General features: G+C 49.4%; 1 protein-coding gene across 1 annotated transcript; it reads right to left on the reverse strand.

Moving 5' to 3' along the window:
* Window positions 1-348: 348 nt before the first annotated feature.
* Window positions 349-19,251, reverse strand: LOC144728077 (uncharacterized). The gene is made up of 8 exons (XM_078607366.1): window positions 19,022-19,251; window positions 13,079-15,033; window positions 12,096-12,234; window positions 10,822-11,003; window positions 8,360-8,519; window positions 5,855-5,978; window positions 3,412-4,478; window positions 349-1,883 (listed from the first exon to the last, which is right to left on the reverse strand). Exons 2-8 carry the CDS (start codon window positions 13,565-13,567, stop codon window positions 1,789-1,791), a joined length of 2,256 nt encoding a protein of 751 aa, XP_078463492.1. The 5' UTR covers window positions 13,568-15,033; window positions 19,022-19,251; the 3' UTR covers window positions 349-1,788.
* Window positions 19,252-21,890: the final 2,639 nt, after the last annotated feature.

Raw genomic sequence — 21,890 nt, forward strand, 5'->3', positions numbered from 1 at the left:
CCTTCGAAACGTCGTGATTTAAATTTTTATTTTACTTTTATTAATTAAAATGTTTTACCTACGTGACTTTACCGAAAAAACCCAAGAAAATAATAGAGACAAATCCAAAGTGTTGGATAGAATTGATGCAGGGTGTGTGTCAATGCATATGGTGTGTGAAGCGTTGGGAAAACAAATTTAGAATTGTTTTTAATTGGGGCAGGAGGCATTGGCGAGTACCATTGTACGTAATTCGGGATATTGGATATTTCGACAAGGCCAGAGCCTCATATGTGTCGAATTAACAAGGGTTTACTGTATTGCTTTAATGCGCAGGCTTTTTTGAATCTCAACCGTGACGTACACGTGTCCGCAACAAGTTGACATGTTTTATTTTAAATCTCAATGTCGGAAGGGTGAGTGACAGGGATCTTCCACGTTCGCATTACGCAGCCAGACGACAGAAGGGTCATTCGCATCTTTGTGAGAAAGCCCAGAGATGTGCCCCCCACATCCCAACATCCATCACACACTCGCAAGTACATCTCTCAATCTCCAGCATTTAAAGTGTATACCGGTTACCGCAATTACATCCATATTCACGTCACCACAGTCGTTAAAACTGCCCATTTCTTCGCGTGGTTAAACTATCGACGACAAAATAGCGGGGGAGAAACGGGCTTGGAAAGTTACAGCATTGCAAATTCAGCAGCTCTGCAAACACAAAGAAAACCCCAAAACGAATACGACACACAGGTTAAAGATGGTACAGCCTAAAACCTCACCGTAAAAAAACGGGACATTCCGTTCTTATCAAATGCTATTAAGCGGATGCAGAGCTACTGATCACACTCGCGCACATACGCACACACCGCCTTATTTGCCCACATTTACATAATGGCACGTCGCTAAACAAACCACAGACAGCCCAATCAATGGACAAGTTACTCGAGATATCAAGGTCGGAGAGTAACAGCGATGTTAAGACGCACCGGGATGGCTCTTTGAGGAGCCTCCACCGCCATATAAATTCGGGCAACGGTCGAGGTCTGTGCAGGGGAACAGCGAACGCGGCCACACACAGCCACACACAGCCACACACAGCCACACACAGCCAAACACAGACACACACAGACACACACAGCCGAGGAGAGCCCCCCTTTCCACCCCCCACTCCCCACAGAGGCACGCAAAACGACGGTGCAGCACAGACAAAGCAAACGATCGCTAGATGCTCAGAACAAGTGGCTAAATTCCAAAAAATCGTAATCGATCACGTGACGTTCCATCCGCACAAGCAGAGTTTTTGTGCAAAGGCAACCGTTGCGGTCACGGCACAGCTATTCAATCTCGGGATACGCAAATTACTTCGAGGATGGTCAGCCCCCCGATGCAGTAAGGCAACGTGTGGATCCTCTCCGACCGTCGCCGCGAGGTCCTCAGGCTGATCGACGGCCGCTCCCGCATGAGCGCTTGACGGCCGTGCGCTCGCCACTCCGTGAGCAGGATTTGCAGGAGGAAGAAGCTGAAGGCCGGTGGGGTGATCGGGGCCAAGCATCGGGCTAAAACGCAGAGTTGATCGACGGTGCACGGCCAATCGGGATCCAACACGGGTGGGAAAATCGCCGGCGAAAGTTTAGCCGACGCCAACCTCAGGACACCTGGACTAGCTCGGCGCTGCCGGAAAAGCTGGCGCGCTTGGGCATAGGGTCGTGCGCGGAAAGCGGCGAGGTGGAGCTCGGAGCAGAGGACGAGGCAGAGGAGGACGAGGAGGAGGCGGCGGCGGCGAGGAAGAGGCGCGCCGAGCCCTCAAACTCCATCTGGCAGCTGCGCCGAGCAAGCCGCTGCTTCTCCAGGAGAGTCTCCTCGTGCCAGCTGCGGCGCGATCCGCGGCCGTCCAACGCCTGCAAGGAGAGGGGGGGACAACGGGACGCGCGTCGTTGCGGTACAGATGTCACGGTTTGACCCTGGCTATGGTTAAGCATTCGTGTTAGGGGTTACGGTTTAAGTTCAAGTAACTACGAAATAATTTAAGGCCCTTTGCAGAGGTCGCAAACGGGTTTTGATTCCTTACCCGTACCCGTACCCGGCCGCACCAGGCTCGCAATCGGGTTCCCGTACCCGATACCCGGCTACCCGTACCCGGCCCGGTATCGGGTAGGGTACGGGTACCCGATTGTGACCTCTGGGATGAAGCCATGTTGCAGGTGCGGGTGGGTTGATTTTAGGAACTTGAATTGTGAAAATGAGTGACAAACGGTTACTCACCACTGACTCACGGCCTACCCGTACCCGTACCCGGCCGCACCAGGGTTGCAAACGGGTACCCGTACCCGTACCCGGCCGGGTACGGGTAGCCGGGTTTCGGGTAGGGTACGGGTATCGGGTACCCAATCGCGACCTCTGGCCCTTTGTCAAGCCACTGTCCCGATGCTGTGCGTGAAAATCAAGGTTTTTAACCAAGCTTCATCACGCTGGTCAGTGCAGGTTTTGTGAACTTGGGATCCAGGCCCAATTTAGGTATCTTTTGCCATGGCCGAGAATCAAACTCGGGTTGCTGGGTGCTAAGACCAGTGCACTAACCACTGGGCAAACACTCCCCCGTCATTTGGGTGTGACCTGCTAATATCATTTAACCCACAGAAGAGGCCTCACAAAATCTCCCGGTGAGGTTTTGCCGACCCCTTACCGAGTACGTTGACGTGTGGGAGGAAACCTGAGCGGAGAGAATCTACACGTACAAGGGGATGACACTCAAAAGTCAACACAGTTCAGCAGCCTCCCAGCTGCATTTCTCCTGACAGGAATCTCTCTCTTTCCTACTGGTAGGTGTGCGACACAAACGAATCTCTGTTGCATCCACCAATACCAGCCTCCCAAAACAATGAACCAAGAGTGGTCCTGGCCACCGTGCCCAACACAATGATTGGAGTGCATAGGCGGTCGACAACACGTGCCAGTGTGGTAAAAATAAGATCAGGTTCACGGTGAAAGTCAGTCACAAGCAGATGAGAGGAGGAGACCCTTGAGTCTATACGTGAACTATCGGTGGTGCGCAAGTTATATTATGCAGGAGGTCGTCGGTTCGATCCCGACCCTGACGCCTGTATATTTGGAGTTTGCATGTTCTCCCTGTGGTCGCGTGGATTTTTCTCCAGGTCCTCCAGTTTGTACCTCCACATTTAGAATCAGCATCACGCGTTTAGCGTATTTGGCTGCTATAAATTTCCACGTGATAGTAAGCCGCGTCGTTGAGCTATCATTTGTGGCCAGGTTGCGTCTGACAAATAGGTATTATATAGCTCAGTGGGCCTTATCTAGTAAAATAAAAATAGTTAGAATATTGAAGGCTATGGTTGTGGTCAGAGTGAGGAATCGGAATGCGGTCAACACTGTTCTTTACAAAGGCTACGCGCTAACACACAAGCGCACCTTGTCCCTCCGGCGGAGCTCCACTTTGGGATCCCACGGCCCAGTCAGCGAGGGCACGGACGGCGCGTGGGCCCACAGGCCGAGCTGGCGGTAGTAGTAGCGGTGCTGCAGCAAATGCTGGTGGAGGCACGGCTGTCCGTGCGCGCCGGACGTGATGCCCAGCAGCAGCCCCGTGGCGAGGTAGTCCTCCACGCTGCAGCTCCTCTGGATCGGAGCGCTCGGCAGCCGGGGCTCCGCGGAGTCTCGCGTTCGCTCGTTCGCTTCCACCCGCTTGCCCGCGTGTGCGCCCGCTTGCCTCTTCACCCACGCGCCCGTCGCCGTCTCCGTGCCCATGCTCGCCGGTGTCTGCGCGCTCACGCGCGTGTCCGCGCCGGGCTCGTCGCCCTCTGTCCTCTCGAGTGGCGAATCCGGGTTCTCCATGACTGGCGAGAAATGCTTCGCCGTTGGCTGCTTTCGCTTCTGCGGCTGCGCAAACGTCGAGGGGGTCACGGGCAAGTGGATGTCGAGGCAGAGGGCCGCCGCCGCCGCCGCCGCCGCCGCTGCTGGCTCCCCCTCCCCGCCCCACTCGCGTCGTGAGCACGGAGCGGCGCCGTCGCCCGCAGCGTCCGCGTCGCCCCCCCCGCGCCGTCGAGGCGCCCGCCGTGCCGGGCCGCTGACCGAGCTGCCCTGACCAAGTCGACGTCGACGCTGCCGGCCGCAGTTCTTGGTCCGACTTCTGCTGATGCTGCTGTTGTTGGAAAGGCAACGGGCTTTGCCCGCTGTGCGGCAGCTGCGTCTGGAGCGACGTTTGCTGCCGCAGCTGCCCGTGGAGTTTCTGCTGCTGCTGCTGTTGCTGCTGCTGGTGCAGTTGTAGGTAATGCTGAAATTGTGTTCTGTGCAATGTGTGTGAGGAATGTTGCTGTTGCTGCTGCTGCTGCTGTTGATGGACTTGCTGCTGCTGGTGCTGTTGCTGCTGCTGGTGCTGTTGCTGGCTGTGGAGGTTTGTGCCCAGCTCACGCTCGTACTCCAACAGCTGCCCCAGGAAGTTGAAGTTGGGTGAAATCGATGGGCGCTTCTCTTTTACAAACCTACACACACACACAGAGCACCGAGCGTCAGCTCCTGTCGATGCGTGACGAGCCGAGAATCTTCGTCCCTGCGCCAAACTGAACTTAACAGGACAGCGAGTTTGCTGCTGGAAGGCGCTCGAGATATACGCTGAATGGAGAGGGCGGATGTTTACACGGACATTTATTCGTCTAAATCGGCTCGAGCCTCGCCGTACGTCACGTGACTTGTGTGTGGCCACTTCTCATCTGAATCCCTCCCCCTCTCCCCTGTGATGACACGCTGCTCCGGACAACGTCGAGGCCCTTGCCCAGCCTCGTCTTCCCTATCCCCATCTCTCCTGACCCACCACTCCTGTTTTTGTCCGTTCCTTATCCGTAATTTTTCCTCTTATTTCCCTTTCACTCTCTCGGCATGAATTGATGTACTTATACAATATGTACTGATACAATCTTAATTTTGGAGCTTTCGTGACTGTAAGAATTATTCTTTGGTTCTTTTGGTAAAGTCACGTATAAAGATAAAATAATAAATTAAATAATAGCATACGACGTTTCGATTGCAACACAAGCAATCATCATCCGGTATAATTAAATAGATTTTATGTCGCTATTTCATTATACCTGATGATGATTGCTTGTGTTGCAATCGAAACGTCGTATGCTATTATTTAATTTATTATTTTTTCTTTATACGTGACTTTACCGAAAGAACCAAAGAATTGTACTGATACACTTTTTTTTATTTGTATTTAGTAACTTGTTTATCTTTTCTATACTTTGCACTCCTATCGTGTTTGTTGGTATAACCTTCTGACCCCGTGCCCCTAATGGACATCCGTGAGAAATAACTTCATGGCTTGTCGGATTCTTCCAGTCTAAAACAAGGATTCTGATTCAATGTTCCCTTTCCTGTTCCTCGTTCTTTTTCCATGCAAAGGTACACAGTTGCTCGTTTATAACCATACATAAATGTCTGGTGCCCGCTGAAACTTGTTGCTAGTGCCGTTAACCACCGCCTGAGCCTGCCAACCACGTACCACGCTCTTCCCCCCCCATAACATGCTCAACAGCCCCAATCTCATTTTACCCAAGACAACATGCCGCGATACATTTCACGGAGCGAACAAACCAAAAATCGACGCTTGCATAAAAGCAACGCTTTGGGCAGAGTTGAACGGCCGTCACCTACAAAAACTCACCAGCCAGAGAAGTTACAATACCCACCTAATTTCCCTCCATGTCTTCAACCCGCGCGATGCTCGTCATCAACAAGTAAGAGCGTGGGCGAGTGAGCCGGCCATCAGGTGAGTAATAAACGGATTGGTGAGCGAGTGGAGGGGGGTACGTGGGTGAGGGCGGGAGGGGGGCGGAGCGAGCGGGTGAGTCGGCAGGACCTGTAGGCGTCGTCCGATGAGAGGCGCTTGCAGCGCATGACGTACGCGATCGCAACGGTGGCCGAGCGCGATATCCCGGCGAGGCAGTGGACCAGCACGCGGCTCCCGCGCTCACGCACGCCCTCTAAGAGCGCACAGCGGGTCGTGTGGTGGGGGAGGGAGGGAGGGGCAGCCAGGCACGCACACGCAGACACAGGCATATATATATTTTAAGCGATTTGTTTACGTTTCATATACTTTGCGCTCCTAGCCGTGTTTCCGTATTGTTTGTTGCTGTAACGCTCTGAGCCCGTGCCCCTACTGGAAGTCCTACTGGATTCCTCCAGTACTAATAAATATTTGCCGATTCGGATTCTGACATCGACTAGGATTGAGGCTGTGCGTGCGCGTGTCACCGCTGAAAAGCACCGGGCAGCTGGGACCTCCAGGACTAGTGTGAGCACTCGCTCTTTGCATCGGCCATGACATTTAAACAAAATTTAAACTATTTTTTATCTTACCAGGTTTTCAGTTTCATTTCAGTTTCATTTATTTGGCATAGCCCTGTGAGCCATTCGGCTCTCTTGAATCGGGTGCAACCGCAACAAACAAAAAACAAAAACATGAACAAGAAAACATATAATAATGACTATACGCAAACAGAAAAATCCAGGAAAAAACTGCAAAGTCTTCCAGAAAAAAAGCACCGTACACCAACGCTGTGTGAAAAAATCCCAGTGGGATGCAAGTCAAACAACAACAACAACAACCACAAGACAACTTAGATTAAAGCCATCATTCTAACTCCGTACTACAACAAACAAACATGGCCAAACGAAAAAACTTTTCGAAATCACCAAAATAAAGCCATAAAAGCAATGTAACAGTGATCATAGGAACTGTGACCGAAATTTCACAATAAACGACGTAAACAACATGTACCAGGTAAGGCCCACTGTGCTATATAGCTCTTTTCAGAAGCGACCTAGCCAGAATGATAGCCCAACCGCGTGGCTTATCACGTAGAAATGTATAGCAGCGAAACACTCTATACGGACATTGATTGTAAATGTGGAGGGGAAAACTGGAGGACCCGGAGAGAAAAACTACGAGAGGAGAGAGAGAGACACGCAAACTCCAAATATAGAGCAGGCGTCAGGGCCGGGATCGAAACCACAACCTCCTGTATACCAGGCGAGGTAGTTAACATCTCCTAGCCACCGTGATGATGACGAGAGTGAGAGAGAGAGACACGCAAACTCCAAATATACAGCAGGCGTCAGGGCCGGGATCGAAACCACGACCTCCTGTATACCAGGCGAGGTAGTTAACATCTCCTAGCCACCGTGATGATGACGAGAGAGAGAAAGACGCAAACTCCAAATATACAACAGGCGTCAGGGCCGGAATCGAAACCACAACCTCCTGTATACCAGGCGAGGTAGTTAACATTTCCTAGCCACCGTGATGATGACGAGAGAGAGAGAGACGCAAACTCCAAATATACAGCAGGCATCAGGGCCGGGATCGAAACCACAACCTCCTGTATACCAGGCGAGGTAGTTAACATCTCCTAGCCACCGTGATGATGACGAGAGGGAGACATGCAAACTCCAAATATACAGCCGGCATCAGAGCCGGGATCGAAACCACAACCTCCTGTATACCAGGCGAGGTAATTAACATCTCCTAGCCACCGTGATGATGACGAGAGTGAGAGAGAGAGACACGCAAACTCCAAATATACAGCAGGCGTCAGGGCCGGAATCGAAACCACGACCTCCTGTATACCAGGCGAGGTAGTTAACATCTCCTAGCCACCGTGATGATGACGAGAGTGAGAGAGAGAGAGACACGCATATTCCAAATATAGAGCAGGTGTCAGGGCCGGGATCGAAACCACAACCTCCTGTATACCAGGCGAGGTAGTTAAAATCTCCTAGCCACCGTGATGATGACGAGAGGGAGACATGCAAACTCCAAATATACAGCCGGCATCAGAGCCGGGATCGAAACCACAACCTCCTGTATACCAGGCGAGGTAGTTAACATCTCCTAGCCACCGTGATGATGACGAGAGAGAGAGAGACACGCAAACTCCAAATATACTGCAGGCGTCAGGGCCGGGATCGAAACCACAACCTCCTGTATACCAGGCGAGGTAGTTAACATCTCCTAGCCACCGTGATGATGACGAGAGTGAGAGAGAGAGAGACACGCAAACTACAAATATACAGCAGGTGTCAGGGCCGGGATCGAAACCACAACCTCCTGTATACCTGGCGAGGTAGTTAACATCTCCTAGCCACCGTGATGATGACGAGAGAGAGAGAGAGAGACGCAAACTCCAAATATACAGCAGGCGTCAGGGCCGGGATCAAAACCACAACCTCCTGTATACCAGGTGAGGTAGTTAACATCTCGCCACTGTGCCGCATGAGATGTGCCATCCAGCCGAGCCGCACTAAGGGTCATGATTTTTTTTTTAGTAGGGGGGGGGTGGCGAGATGTGGGTCACGCGCTCACCGATGAAGTTTGCCGTGCAATCGAGCCAGGGCAGGATCTTCTCGCAGTAGCTGTCGTGCACCGGCACGCGCAGGAAGTTCCCCTCGGGGATGAAGTCCGGTCGCGGGCAGCCAACGCTCGCGTTCAGCACGTGTGTAATGCCGCTCAGCAGCATCACCTCCTGCGGTGAGCATGCGGGGGGGGGGGGGGTTGCACACAAAGACAAAGATTCTAGATTTGAAGCTTTCGTGACTGCAGGGATTCATACTCTTAGGTTTTTTCGGTAAAGTCACGTAGGTAAAAAAGAACAAAAATAATAAAATAAAAATATTTTATTATTTCCCTTCTACGTGACTTTACCGAAAGAACCAATAATATGAATCCCTGCAGTCACGAAAGCTTTAAAATCGAAATTTGACGACGTATCGTTTCGATTATTTTGCTGTGCTATCAAATGTCCAGGTGGTGATTATCCACGTTTTTTCGGTAAAGTCCCGTAGGTAAAATAATAATAATAAAATAGGTTTTGGAAGCCAACATCGGCCGCAATCCCTGTGGAGGTTCTTCACTTGTACCTTCCCTTCTAGCCCCGCCCACCTCCCCATTCTAGCCCCGCCCACCTTCCCTTCTAGCCCCGCCCACCTTCCCTTCTAGCCCCGCCCACCTTCCCTTCTAGCCCCGCCCACCCTCCCAGTCCCTGACTGCCACATTTAGATAAGCCCCTCCCCCCTCCCCTTAACCAGCATTTAAGATCTTGGCTCTTGGATTTCCCTTCACTTGATACAGTAAATTTAGCTGTGACAGTCCCACCTTCTTCAAAAATTGACCTGGCCATAAATGATAGCCCAACGAAGTGGCTTATCATGCGGACATTTATAGCAGCCAAACACTCTAAAGGCATTCATTCATATTCTTAGGTTTTTTCGGTAAAGTCACGTAGGTAAAAAATTAAAATTAATAAAAGTAAAACAAAAAATAAAATAAAAATCACGACGTTTTGGAGGCAACACAAGCCTCCGTCTTCAGGTGGAACCGTCACTTGATACAGCTATCGTGCTGTGACGGTCCCACCTGAAGACGGAGACTTGTGTTGCCTCCGAAACGTCGTGATTTTATTTAGTTATTTTAATTTATTATTATTTTATTTTATGATTAATATTTTTTTACCTACGTGACTTTACCGAAAAAACCTAAAAGTATAAAGACAAAGATCCCCTCCCGTATAGCCTTTATAAGACCGTTAGGGCCAAGTGCTGCTGTTTGCGAGCACTTGTTAAGACCGGCACGCCACACGAAGGCAGGTGTATGGCCAGCACCACGCACAGCTGACATTGTCTCCACTATGCTGACGTTGGTACACCGCACAAGGTCCTCGTTTAAGGCCGAGTCGAACTGGGGGAGGCCCAGCATCGGTTCAGATATTCGTCAATGGTGTCGGCCGTGGGTTGGGAATTCAACTCGGGTGGCCGGGTTCGTAGTGACCGCTTTCCTTTGTCTGCATACCAAGGCACGCACAAATACATATGCCTCTGTGTACACTCTCAGGTTTGGGGAGATAGACGTAGCGTAAATCTTCATTGTCAACAATTGGGCCACAGTGGTGTGATGTTAACTATACTCTTAGGTTTTTTCGGTAAAGTCGCGTAGGTAAAAAATAAAATTAAAAGTTAATAAAAGTAATAATGGAAATAAAATAATAAAAAAGTCATTTATTATTTTATTTTATTCCATTATTACTTTTATTAACTTTTTATTTTATTTTTTACCGTGACTTTACCGAAAAAACCTAAGAGTTTGAATCCTTGCAGTCACGAAAGCTCCAAATCTATAATTGATGTTAACTACTTCGCCCAGGATGCAGGAGGTTGGGAGATCGATCCCGACCCCCCGACTCCTCTATATTCGGAGCTTGCCTGTTCTCCCTGTGGTCTCGAGGATTTTTTCTCCAGGTCCTCCGGTTATTTCTCTGCTTTTAGAAGCATGCATTGAGATGATTTAGATTATTTTGGCACTGTATAAATGTCCAAATGATGGCCTACTTTGTTGAGCTATCATTTGTGGCCAGGTCGCTTCTGGTAGGATGGGGATGGTTTCGTTTGAGTTGCGTTTGGGTGATTTGTTTGCTTTTCTCGTACTTTGCACTACTATCGTGTTTTTGCACTCTTTGTTGTTGTAACGTTCTTACAAGGTGCCCCTACTGAACATCCTGCAGTATAAATAAATATTCTGATTATGTATAAGGAGGATACAGGAAAGTGGATGAGTTTACTAACATGCGGGCATTCCCGACCAACACTTCGATTCGTATTTCATTCAATGTGTCTTGTCGCGTAAGTAATATGTGTGCCGTAGAGCCTACTCCACCCAACACAGCCAATGACCAAATATGTCAGGATATCTCCGACACCAAGGCAGCATTCCTAATCAAGGTGCTCCACAGGTCTGTCTCGTTTACATTCATGAGTGAGGTTGCAGCCACTTGCCTTGTTAAGGACGTCACGCTGAGAGCCGAGGTAGAGGTAGGGCAAGATGCAGGTCGGACCAGTGTCGCGAAGGTGCAACGAAGGGCTGGACACGGGCTGCGCAAGAGGTGGCGTGCGAGTGTCCACGCGGCTAGCATTCTCACACAGCTGCGGGAACAGCAGCTGAAATGCAGCAAATCCACCTGCACACATGCAGCGCACACACAATGACAAAGATCCCCCCCGTATAGCCTTAACAGACTGTTGGGGCAAGTGCTGTTAGCGAGCAGTACCTATGAAGGCCGGCACGGCACACAAAGGGGTTGGGGTGGCGAACACCACGCCCGGCCGCCTTTGTCTACCTTGTGGCGATGTTTCAACACAGCACCGGGTACTCATTTGAGGCTGAGTCGACCTAGGGGAGGCCCAGGACCGGTTTAGATATTTGTTACTGGTGTTGGCCGTGAGCAGGAATCGAACTCGAGTCGTGTGTATGGGGAGTGGTAGTGTAGCTAACCGCTACACTACCACTCCCCATACACACAGATACACACACAAAATTCAGCTTTTAACAACGCAAAACATTCGGCGATTTCTTGCTCCAAAATGCTTTGAGGTAGTGCTAATCCCCACCCTCATTGCAGCCTTGAGTCCATTATAAATAATCTTAATTCCTATGGTGGAGGCAGGAAATCCACAGGATAACCACTGTTGACTTGCCCACGTGGACATGACTGCCACCTTGTGGGCGATTCCAGGCCTCCCATTCATGGCGCTTGTCTGCCAAGCAAACGAACCCACAGCGAGAGAATTACCCAACAGCCACCCGCAAAGTTAGCGGAAATTACCCGCAAGTCACCAAACTGCGAGAACACAAAGCAATCATCGGCCCCTGGGGCAAAGCGACTGCAGACTGAGCCTGTCAAGCACAGCCAGGCCCGGACTGGCCACAGGGCAGCAGTCCATAGGGACAATGCCCGGGGACCGGTCCATTCAGGGGCCGGTGGGCCGGTCTAATGTGCACGCTTCGTTGCTTATTTACGCTCTCAGTGAGCGTTCAGTCCCCATATTCGGCAGCCCCACAGATTCGTCCTCACCGGCCCCCATTTGTGTTTCTTGGACCCAGCTCCAAATGGCCCAACGAGATCGCACGGCAACGTCACGCCAGCACGTCGCCACATTGCAAATCGAGTTACTCCACAGACTGCCTTGCTCTTTTAGGATGGCACGAGTACGGAATGCAGTAAATGGTTTGATTGGATTTGATGGGTGGGGGGAAGGGAGGTGATTCTCACCATTGAGGAGGTAGACGTCGGAGAACGTCCGACGGAGCTTCCCCAGCAGCACGGACACGAAGCCGTGGGGCGGCAGCGATGCAGCGGACGGCGAGCGCTGGTCGTACACCACCACCACGACGCGCCCACCGGCCTCCATCTGCGTGACCACAAACACCGCTCGGCCAACGCTGCACACTCCGCACACTCCGCACACTCCGCACACGCTGCACACTCTGCACACTCTGCACACTCTGCACACTCTGCACACTCCGCACACTCACCAAGCTGCGGCTCTTTGGCTGACCCCTTACAGTTCTTTTGCTGCCCCCTTGCGGGCAGCCATTTAAAAACGTTTTAACTTCATTCAGTTTTTTAATCCTTTATATTAAGTTCGCTTGCTTGCTTAGGACCGTGCAAATCTTTCGGTCGTTTTTTAACCCACTTCCCGTGATCCAATCGAGCTGACATTTTGCACACAGACTCGTTGTGCGTGACAATGCATTTTCGTGAAAAAATTTTCAAAAATTTTACACTGTTTAGGGAAAAGAAAATTAAATATTTAATTACCAATTGTTTAATGCTGCCAGACAATCATCTGACCCATAGGTGGCAGCCATCTCAAGCCAGAGGACGAGAGGACTCTAGCCGCCCCGATGCCACGCATATAAAGGATTTATAGTGAAAAACTTTGTTTTTACGGGTTTACTTGTTTACACTTTCAAGCAGGGACCGGCAACCTCTCGGCTCCAGAGCCGCATGCGGCTCATTAAGGGCCGCTTCGTGACGTTATTTATTAAGCAGCACACCGTCTCGTAATCACCACTTGCATTGCGGCTCTTGAAATATTGAGGTTTTGTTTGACCAAATTCTAAAGAAGCCGTCTCTCTCCTTGTTACTTTGGTTGCCGACCCCCTGCACTCGGAGGAGACAGAGCGACCGTGCATCCGTAGGCGCGAAGAGTTCTTCAACACAAGGGGAGCACGAAAGCTCCGTTAGCGCACCTGAGACCCGCTTGTTGCTGCGTGCTGCACGAGCTCCAACACGGACACCTTGTCCTGCTGCAGCCGCCGCTGCACCAGCTTGGAGCAGCACACGTTGAGCGCCGACGCCACGTGGCAGCTGTTGAACTCGGCGAACGTTCGCCCGTCGATCACGAGCAGGGCTGGCACGCTATTTTCGCGCTTGGCAACATGTTCGGCATGACCATCGGCAACGTCAGCGGGACTATTAACGCCGTCAGCTGCAGGATCGTCGCCGCCGCCGCCGCCACCGGCATCGCCGAAAACACCAAAACGATCAACCCCGCTATTGTTGACGTCGGCAATGTCGTCGATGCCGGCGCCGCCAACGTCGACGCATTCGCAAGCGCCGCCGCCCCCGCCGCAACAACCGCGGCCGCTTGGGTCCACCACCTTTCCACCAAGAACCGCCCTCTCCAGCATGGACGCGAGCATCTCCACGCTCATCCCCCGCACGCCCTCCCCCGACATCGCTGTCGCTCCTCTCTCTCTCGTCGCTGCGAACGTTTCCCTTGATGTCACCGCTTCTATTGCAGTTAACGATTGCACATTAGCCTGCTGCTGCTGCTGCTGCTGTTAATGGGGTCAATGCCGTCGACGGTAACTGATGTTTTTGGGGCTAAAAGTACTGCTGCCGTTTGCGATGCAGGTCCGACTTGTTGATGCTGACGATGATGATGATGATGAGTGCTGTTGCAATTGCTGATATCGCTGCCGTTACAGTTCTGCTGTTGCATTGGCGGCGGATGGTGCTGTTGCTCCCACTACTGTTGCATTCACCGCTGCTGAGGCTGCAGCGATACTGCCCAAAATGCAATTTTCAATGTTGACGATGCTGCTGCTGTTGTCAGTGATATTGTTGGTATTGCTAATTGCTGTTACTGTTAACGCTGCAACCAATGTTGCTGCTGCTCGTGTTCTGTTGTGGGTTGCTATTGATTATTATATTTAAATTGAGTATGTCCATTGAAGAGGCTGATACATCGTAAATGCAATTTAACTAATTTGATGACATCTTGGGTTAAGATTCCATCAAATGAAGGAAATTGAAAAAGCTGCATCTGGAAAGTTTTTACGCCAAGATATTTCAATTTTTTTTATATTTAATCAAAAGTATGTGCTGTTTAAAACAATTACATGTTGTATATGCATTTGTATACAAATGCAATTTAATTATTGCAATTATAAAATGTTAGACATGTTTATTAACGGTTTTTATAAAAAAAAACTAAGTTATCCCTTATGTCTTCAACATTTTCGAATAGCGATTGTAGTTTTTTGTTATTTAAAACATGTGCAATAGGCTGAACAGAAGAAAAAAAAAACTCAGATGAGTCGCAAAAGGAATCTACAAACACTGTGATAAGGTGATAGAATTTTTTTTAGAAAAACCACAATTCACGCGAACGTTAAAGAGCGGGACTTTCAAGATGTTATATTTGAGGGGGAGAGAAGCAAGATATCAAATCAACGAATAAAATGCTAAATTAGATTGATTATACACTTTTTCTTTTGAAGGTCGGTATTATTGACTGCGTTGAATGTTTAGTTAATCGTGCTTGTTCAGCGCTGCCGATGCAGCAGCGGCGGCGGCAGCATCGCCAAATAATATGTTAAATTTTCGGTTGCAAAATATTTAACGTTTGGGGAAAAACGTGAGATTGACAAGGTAGCTTTCCTTCTTTGTTGGGTCGCAAACATCGTGTTGCTCAAGGTGGTGCACTGTGGAGACGCAACGGGAGACCGCTCCCGACGTCACTCCCACGAGCGGCTGTCCCTGAGGGTGCCCCCGTCACCGTGTCACCGTGTCACCGTGTCACCGTGCCACCGTGTCACCGTGCCACCGTGTCACCGTGTCACCGGGCCCACCGTGTCACCGTGCCACCGGGCCCACCCCGTGCAACTCCGCTACGATCGCTGCTCCTCGTCCGCACATTCTGGAGTGCGAGAACCGGTGGCAAATCACTTCCGTCGGTCAAACATTCGCGTCGACCCGCAAACATTTTTTGTAAAGGATCCCAGCCTATCCTGATTTAAACGCAAACACCATGCATTCATACTCTTAGGTTCTTTTCGGTAAAGTCACGTAGGTAAAAAAATAATAATAATAAAATAATAATAAACATTTAAATAATTAAATTAAATCACGTTTCGGAAGCAACACAAGCCTCCGCCATCAGGTGTAACTGCTCCAGTAAAATTACTGTAGCGTGGTACAATTTTTACTGGAGCAGTTACACCTGATGATTATTATTATTTTTACCTACGTGACTTTACGTAAAAAACCTAAGGGTATGAATCCTTGCAGTCACGAAAGCTTCAAATCTAGAACCATGCATTCATTCCATACATTCGGAGGAGGCCGTTCTACTCGTACCAGAGAGATGATGCCCACAGCGGTGATAACAAGGCCGAGTCAACCCTGTTGCCGGATTTGAACTCCATTGCAAGACCAGAAGCCAGAGGTCGCAATCGGGTACCCGATACCCGTACCCTATGCGATACCCGGCTAACCGTACCCAGCCGGGTACGGGTACCCGTTTGCGACCCGTACCCGGCCGCACCAGGGTCGCGAACGGGTACCCGTACCCGATACCCTACCCGATACCCGCCTACCCGTACCCAGCCGGGTACGGGTACGGGTACCCGTTTGCGACCCTGGTGCGGCCGGGTATGGGTACGGGTAAGGAATCAAAACCCGTTTGCGACCTCTGCCGGGTACGGGTACGGGTAAGCCGTGAGTCACTGGTGAGTCACCGTTTGTCACTCATTTCCCAACGTCTTGTCTCTTCTCACAATTCAAGTTCCTAGAATCAACCCACCCGCGCCTGCAACATGGCTTCATCCCAGAGGTCGCAATCGGGTACCCGTAGCCGTACCCTAGCCGTACCCGGCCGGGTACGGGTGCCCGGTTAGGGTACGGGTACCCGTTTGCGACCCTGGTGCGGCCGGGTACGGGTACAGGTAAGGAATCAAAACCCGTTTGCGACCTCTGCCAGAAGCCCCTACCCTTGCTTTGGCAATGGAGCTACATCACTTCTCAGCACTGGCAGCAGGCCCCAAGCCAGTGGTGAAAAGTCAACATTTTACGAGGGCCATTCCCTCTACACGTTGAAGAATGACCACCGCTGACTTCCCACACAAAGTGGTGCTCACTCCATTGACCCCAGAGGAATGAGACCAAGCCAAGTCAACCTCCAGAGTATCATGCCAAACCTAAGGTGATTAGTTGAACACAAACCACAGCACATCATATATTTATTTAAAGACTCCTGTAGTAAAGCTTCACAGAGGTAAAGTGATGCAATTGCTTGCTCCTGCCACTAACAGCGGAAAAGCCTCCGCTGAAGAAAGCGCTAGAGCCCCTCTAGACTGTAGTTGGCCTACTCTTCCATATCAACCAGACGTGTTGGCAGACGTGGGAGTAACCCACACCAATCGACCAACTGTGCTGTAACCGTTTTTTACTGCTGGGTGTGGAGATGTTTGGGTCTAATTTGCGTCTTATTTCAGGAAGGGAATAACTATTACTATTTTTAAAAAAAATTTTGACCAGGTAAGGTCCACTGAGCTTTTAGCTCTTTTTCAGAAGTGACCTGGCCATAAATGATAGCTCAAGAAAGTGGCTTGTTATGTGGAAATTTAGAGCAGCCAATAACTAATCTCAATGCATGTTTCTAAATGTGGAGGGAAAGCCCAGAAGACCCAGAAAAAAATCCTCGCAAACACAGGGAGAACAGGCAAACTCCAAATACAGCAGGCGTCAGGGTCGGGATAGAACCCACTACCCCCTGTATACCAGGCGAGGTAGTTAATATCTCGCCACCGAGAACTGGAGGAACACCATGGATGTGAATCAAGGCAGGGATATGCTCCCAAATCTTGGATTAATTCACAAAATTCGAAAGTTAGGCCCAGACACGAAATTTAGGATACCAAAAAAAAGTTTAATTGATCCAAAACCATCAGTTAATTTAATAACGGCGTCACTTTCGCGATTTTCCTGCCACAAGTGGTGTCAAGTGGCCTTGGGCGACGTCACTATTGTTGGCAAGAAGATATTTGTCATTAAAATCTAACGGAAATAATCCGAACAAGGCCCGAAATTGTATTTGAAATTTCAAAACATTGAAAACCGGAACTCAGTCGTACACGTGCTGTGCTAACAAGACAGTGCCAAGCTTGCAGCATTGAACTCGCGTGTTCACCCCATCTGCTTATGATCGGGTTCATGAATTCTGATGCCTGCCCTCGTCCTTTATTGCTCATCCCGGATGGGTTTTTGTTAAGTTCCCTCTTCGCGTCAGGATAACCTTGCCGCCACGCGACCACGATTTGACGGCTTGCGAGACGTAAAAATCCGCTAAGCCAACTTTTTTTTTACAGCCACCAAGAGCCCCCAACTACGTTGTGTGTAGATGGCGAGATGTTGACTACCTCGCCTGGTACACAGGAGGTCACGGGCGTTCGCTCCCGACCCTGACACCTGCTGTTGTATATTTGGAGTTTGAAATTTTCCCCGTGGTCGCTTGGATTTTTCTCCCGGGTCCTCCGGTTTTTCCCTCCACTTTTAAAATCAACATCACAACGCGTTTAAGATTATTTGGCTGCCGCTAAACATTTTTTGCTGTTTTTTCCTGGATTTTTCTGTTTGTACAGCCACTTTAAGATTCTAGCTTTGAAGCTGTCGTGACTGCAAGGATTCATACTCTTAGGTTTTTTCGGTAAAGTCACGTAGGTAAAAATAACAAAATATATAATAGAAATAATAATATAAATAAAATAACAAATCAGTGATTTATTTTATTTCTATTATTATTTCTATTATATTTTTATTTATTTTTAAGATGTTTCTTTGTCATATTTTAGTTTTTAGTTTGTTGCGGTTGCACCCGATTCAAGAGCCGAATGGCTCACAGGGCTATACCAAATAAATGAAACTGAAAACTGAAATGAAACATGATAAGCCACTTCGTTGAGCTATCATTTGTGGCCAGGTAGCTTCTGAAAAATATCTACACAGGTCAGAGGGCCTTGCCCGCGGAGTTAAAGCGACACAACGCGGTTGGGACATGACCAGCGAATTATTTCTTTTAAAACAAAAGTTGCTCATTCCATAGCTGTCAACCCCTTATTAGTGCCCTACAGAGGCCCTTGTAAATCTCAACGTTCACCCTACAAAGTCCATCACCACAAGGTAGAAACACAGACAGTTTGTATTGAAACGTCTGTACGTCGCCTGGACCTGAAAACGCAATGTCCCTGTTACAAGAAGAAGGGGTTGACAACTGTGAGTCATTCCCCACCATCGCCCTCGTTATCGATAATCGATAATCACGCGTCGACAGCATCCCCCCCCCACATCGATCCGACCGCTCCCCCGCGCGATGAAGCCAAGGAGGATGGAGGAGGATGATGATGGAGCAGGATGATGATGGAGGATGATGATGGAGGAGAATGATGATGGAGGAGGAGGAGGATGGTGATGATGATGAGGATGATGATGATGGAGGAGGGGGATGATGATGGAGGAGGAGGAGGAGGATGAATGATGGAGGATGGAGGATGATGGAGGAGGATGATGGAGGAGGAGGAGGGTGATGATGATGAGGGAGGATGATGGATGAGGAGGATGATGATGATAGGAGGAGGAGGAGGAGGAGGAGGAGGAGGAGGAGGAGGAGGAGGATGAGGACGAGGAGGAGGAAGATGATGATGTAGGATGAGGGGGAGGATGATGATGAGGATGGAGGAGGATGAGGGGGGGGGACAACAGCCGAGCTGAGGGAGACGAGAAGATAAAAAGGCGACACGGACGTAACCGGACTCGCGACGCGAATAATCGATCTTTTCATCGTTAAGCCCCAATCGATTAGAATCGATCGCGGTGGTGCGGGGGGGGGGCGGTGATCGACATCTCCTCACCTCTGGAGTAAAACATCGATTTGAAAAAAAAAAGTTTCGTGAAGAAATCAAAAGTTTCTAAAGAAGTCGACGATCGTTCCGGCAAACATGTGACGGGTGTGGGCAGGGTCTGTGGGGTCCGCGGGAGAGGATTTTGACGTCGGACACGGAGCGGACTTATTTTCGCGAGCCCCGCGGAACGATGGCGGTGGCCGCGCAAGTGCACGGACACACTCGGGAGGTGAAGCGGCCGCGCCCCGGGGGGTGGAGGGGGGGGGGACAATCACCGCGCATTTATTTGGTGACGTCACCGTCGGTGACGCACTTCGGTCGCCATCTTGCGTAGGGAGGAAAGAGGGTGGGGGTAGAAGAGGGGGGGGGGGGCAAATCTTTCAGGGGGTCTGGGGGTCCCAACACAGAAAAATATCTAAATTTGGAAACTAATTTCCTGCCTAAAATATTTAAAAAAATCACTAACACATGGGATGGACTTTTTGTTTTGTTTTACAATAATGTCTAATAGTGTATTGTATTACATTGCTATGTTTTAACTTTTTTTTACCATTTTTTGATTCATTGTATGTAATGGCAGAGATTAGGGATTGTTAAAGTACAACCATAACCACAATCATATGAACAGAAATCTATGCGTTGATTTATATGAAGACAAGTCCAGATATTGTGACCAATGTTTAGCAACTTGTTGTTTTTATTTACATAGCAGCAATCATTTTTTATAGCAATTTATTGGGGTGGGGGGAATGTGACCCCCCCCCCCAACATATATATTATAATTACGGCCTTGATAAGGACGATTATTTGGGTCTTTCGTTGAAGCCACGTAGTTAGGAATAAGGATTGGTTTTAACCTTTGTGGCAATAAAACAGGAAGGTGTGAAAATGTTCAAACATCAGTCTGCATTAATCCACACACGGTACTGGTTGTGAACATGCAAACAAAAACATGCTCCGGTAATATATATTTGGCATTATATATGCAGGTCAAGCGTATACTGTACAATACTGTGCCGTATTCGTATATACAATAGTAACTAATCTTAACACGTTTGTCAAAAGCACTATATATAAATCGCACATTATTTTAAAATAGTTGTAAGGCCGCACACCGGTGTTATTTTGAGAGGGAACGTGTTTTGTTTGTGATTATGTGCTACCACTGCATTCTGCTAAGCCACTTCATTGAGCTATAACTTGTGATGGGCAGGTCGCTACTAAAAACACATTCCTGCGGAGGGAGCTGGTAGGAACGTTGGGCTGCTCGATCAATGGCCAGGGTCAACGGCGGCGTGGTGTATTCCGCAAATATGGCCGACTGTGAGGGCGGGCACAAGCCGGCGTGAGTAGGTGAAACGTTGAGTTTTATAAGGGCACCACGGGGTGACCAGCCCCTCCCCACCCCCACCCTCTTAATAGCCTTAACAGACCGTTGGGGCAAGGGCTGTTAGCGAGCACCTATGAAGGTCGACATAGGTGCTCGCGGACATTTGCCCCAACAGCCTAAGGCTATGCGGGGGATCGTTGTCTTTGTTTGTGATTGTGTGAGAATGATTGTGTGATTGTATGTGCGTGATTAATTATATGTGTGATTGTGTGTGATTATGTCGGTCGTCTCAGTCAGTCGACCCGTGGCACCTGGGTCTGCCCCGTGACCTCCTGCCAGCGGGCGTTCGACACTTCACGTGGCCTCAAGGTGCACATAGCCTGGCACAAGCGTCGTGGTGACGTCACCGCCACTTAGTGGCGAATGGCGGTTGTTGTTGTTGTTGTTGAACGTGATTGTGTGTATGAGTGTGATTTTGCGTGTGATTGTGAGTGCTTGTGTGTGATTGTGTGTGGGCGTGATTATGTGTGTGAACGATTGTGTATTATTGTGTGTGGAATGATTGTGTATTATTGTGTGTGTGTGGGCGTGCTTGTGTGTGGAATGGAGTTTGTATGCTTTCATCCTCTTCCGTAGACATGTGTGTGTGTGTGCAAGAGAGTTTGATTTTAAGCGAGTGTGGAGTCTGTGAATTCCTGCAGTCACGAAAGCTTTAAGTCAAGATTTTCTCACGTCTGTTGTTTGTTCATGTTTGTTCATGTTTTTGTTTGTTGCGGCTGCACCTAAGTCAAGAGCCGCATGGCTCACAGGGCTATCTCCATAAATATGAAAGGCAAAGTTGTGAATATGTGTGTCTGTTCAAAATGTTTAGCGTACTTCCCGACATGCAACAAACTTGAAATTTGCCATGTGGGTACTTTCCAGACTGTACACCATGCAAACATTATAAAAATACACTTAGATTTTTTTTGGGGGGGGAGCTCAATAATGCATACATTTTTGCACAGCAAGTGAGCTGTGACGTCAAATCTGTCACGTGACCCGCGCACGTGGAAGCGTCGCGCATTGTAGTGTAGTGGGTAGCGCGCCGCGCTACGAACCCGGCGACCCGAGTTCGAATCCCGCTCACGGCCACCACCGGTGACGATTATTTTAACCGCTCCTGGGCCTCCCCTAGGTCGACTCAGCCTCAAACGAGTAACTGGTGTGGTGTGTGAACATTGCCACTGGGGAGTACAGCTAGTACCTAATAAATGAACTGGAGTCTTCTTCTTGGTTCTTTCGGTAAAGTCACGTAGAAGGGAAATAATAAAAATAAAACATAATAAAATAATTCTCACGACGTTTCGGCCACAACGCAAGCAGCCGTCCTCAGGTGAAGAACAGGTCTGTCGGAAGGACAGCGTCATTCATAAAGACCTGTTCGGAAAGACAGCGTCATTCAGACGCTGTTTTTCCGACAGACCTGGTCTTCACCTGAGGACGGCTGCTTGCGTTGTGGCCGAAACGTCGTGAGAATTATTTAATGTTTTATTTTTATTATTTTAT

This window comes from Lampetra planeri, chromosome 27 (assembly GCF_965212315.1).
Source record: "Lampetra planeri chromosome 27, kcLamPlan1.2.h2, whole genome shotgun sequence".
Classification (NCBI taxonomy): Eukaryota; Metazoa; Chordata; class Hyperoartia; order Petromyzontiformes; family Petromyzontidae; genus Lampetra; species Lampetra planeri.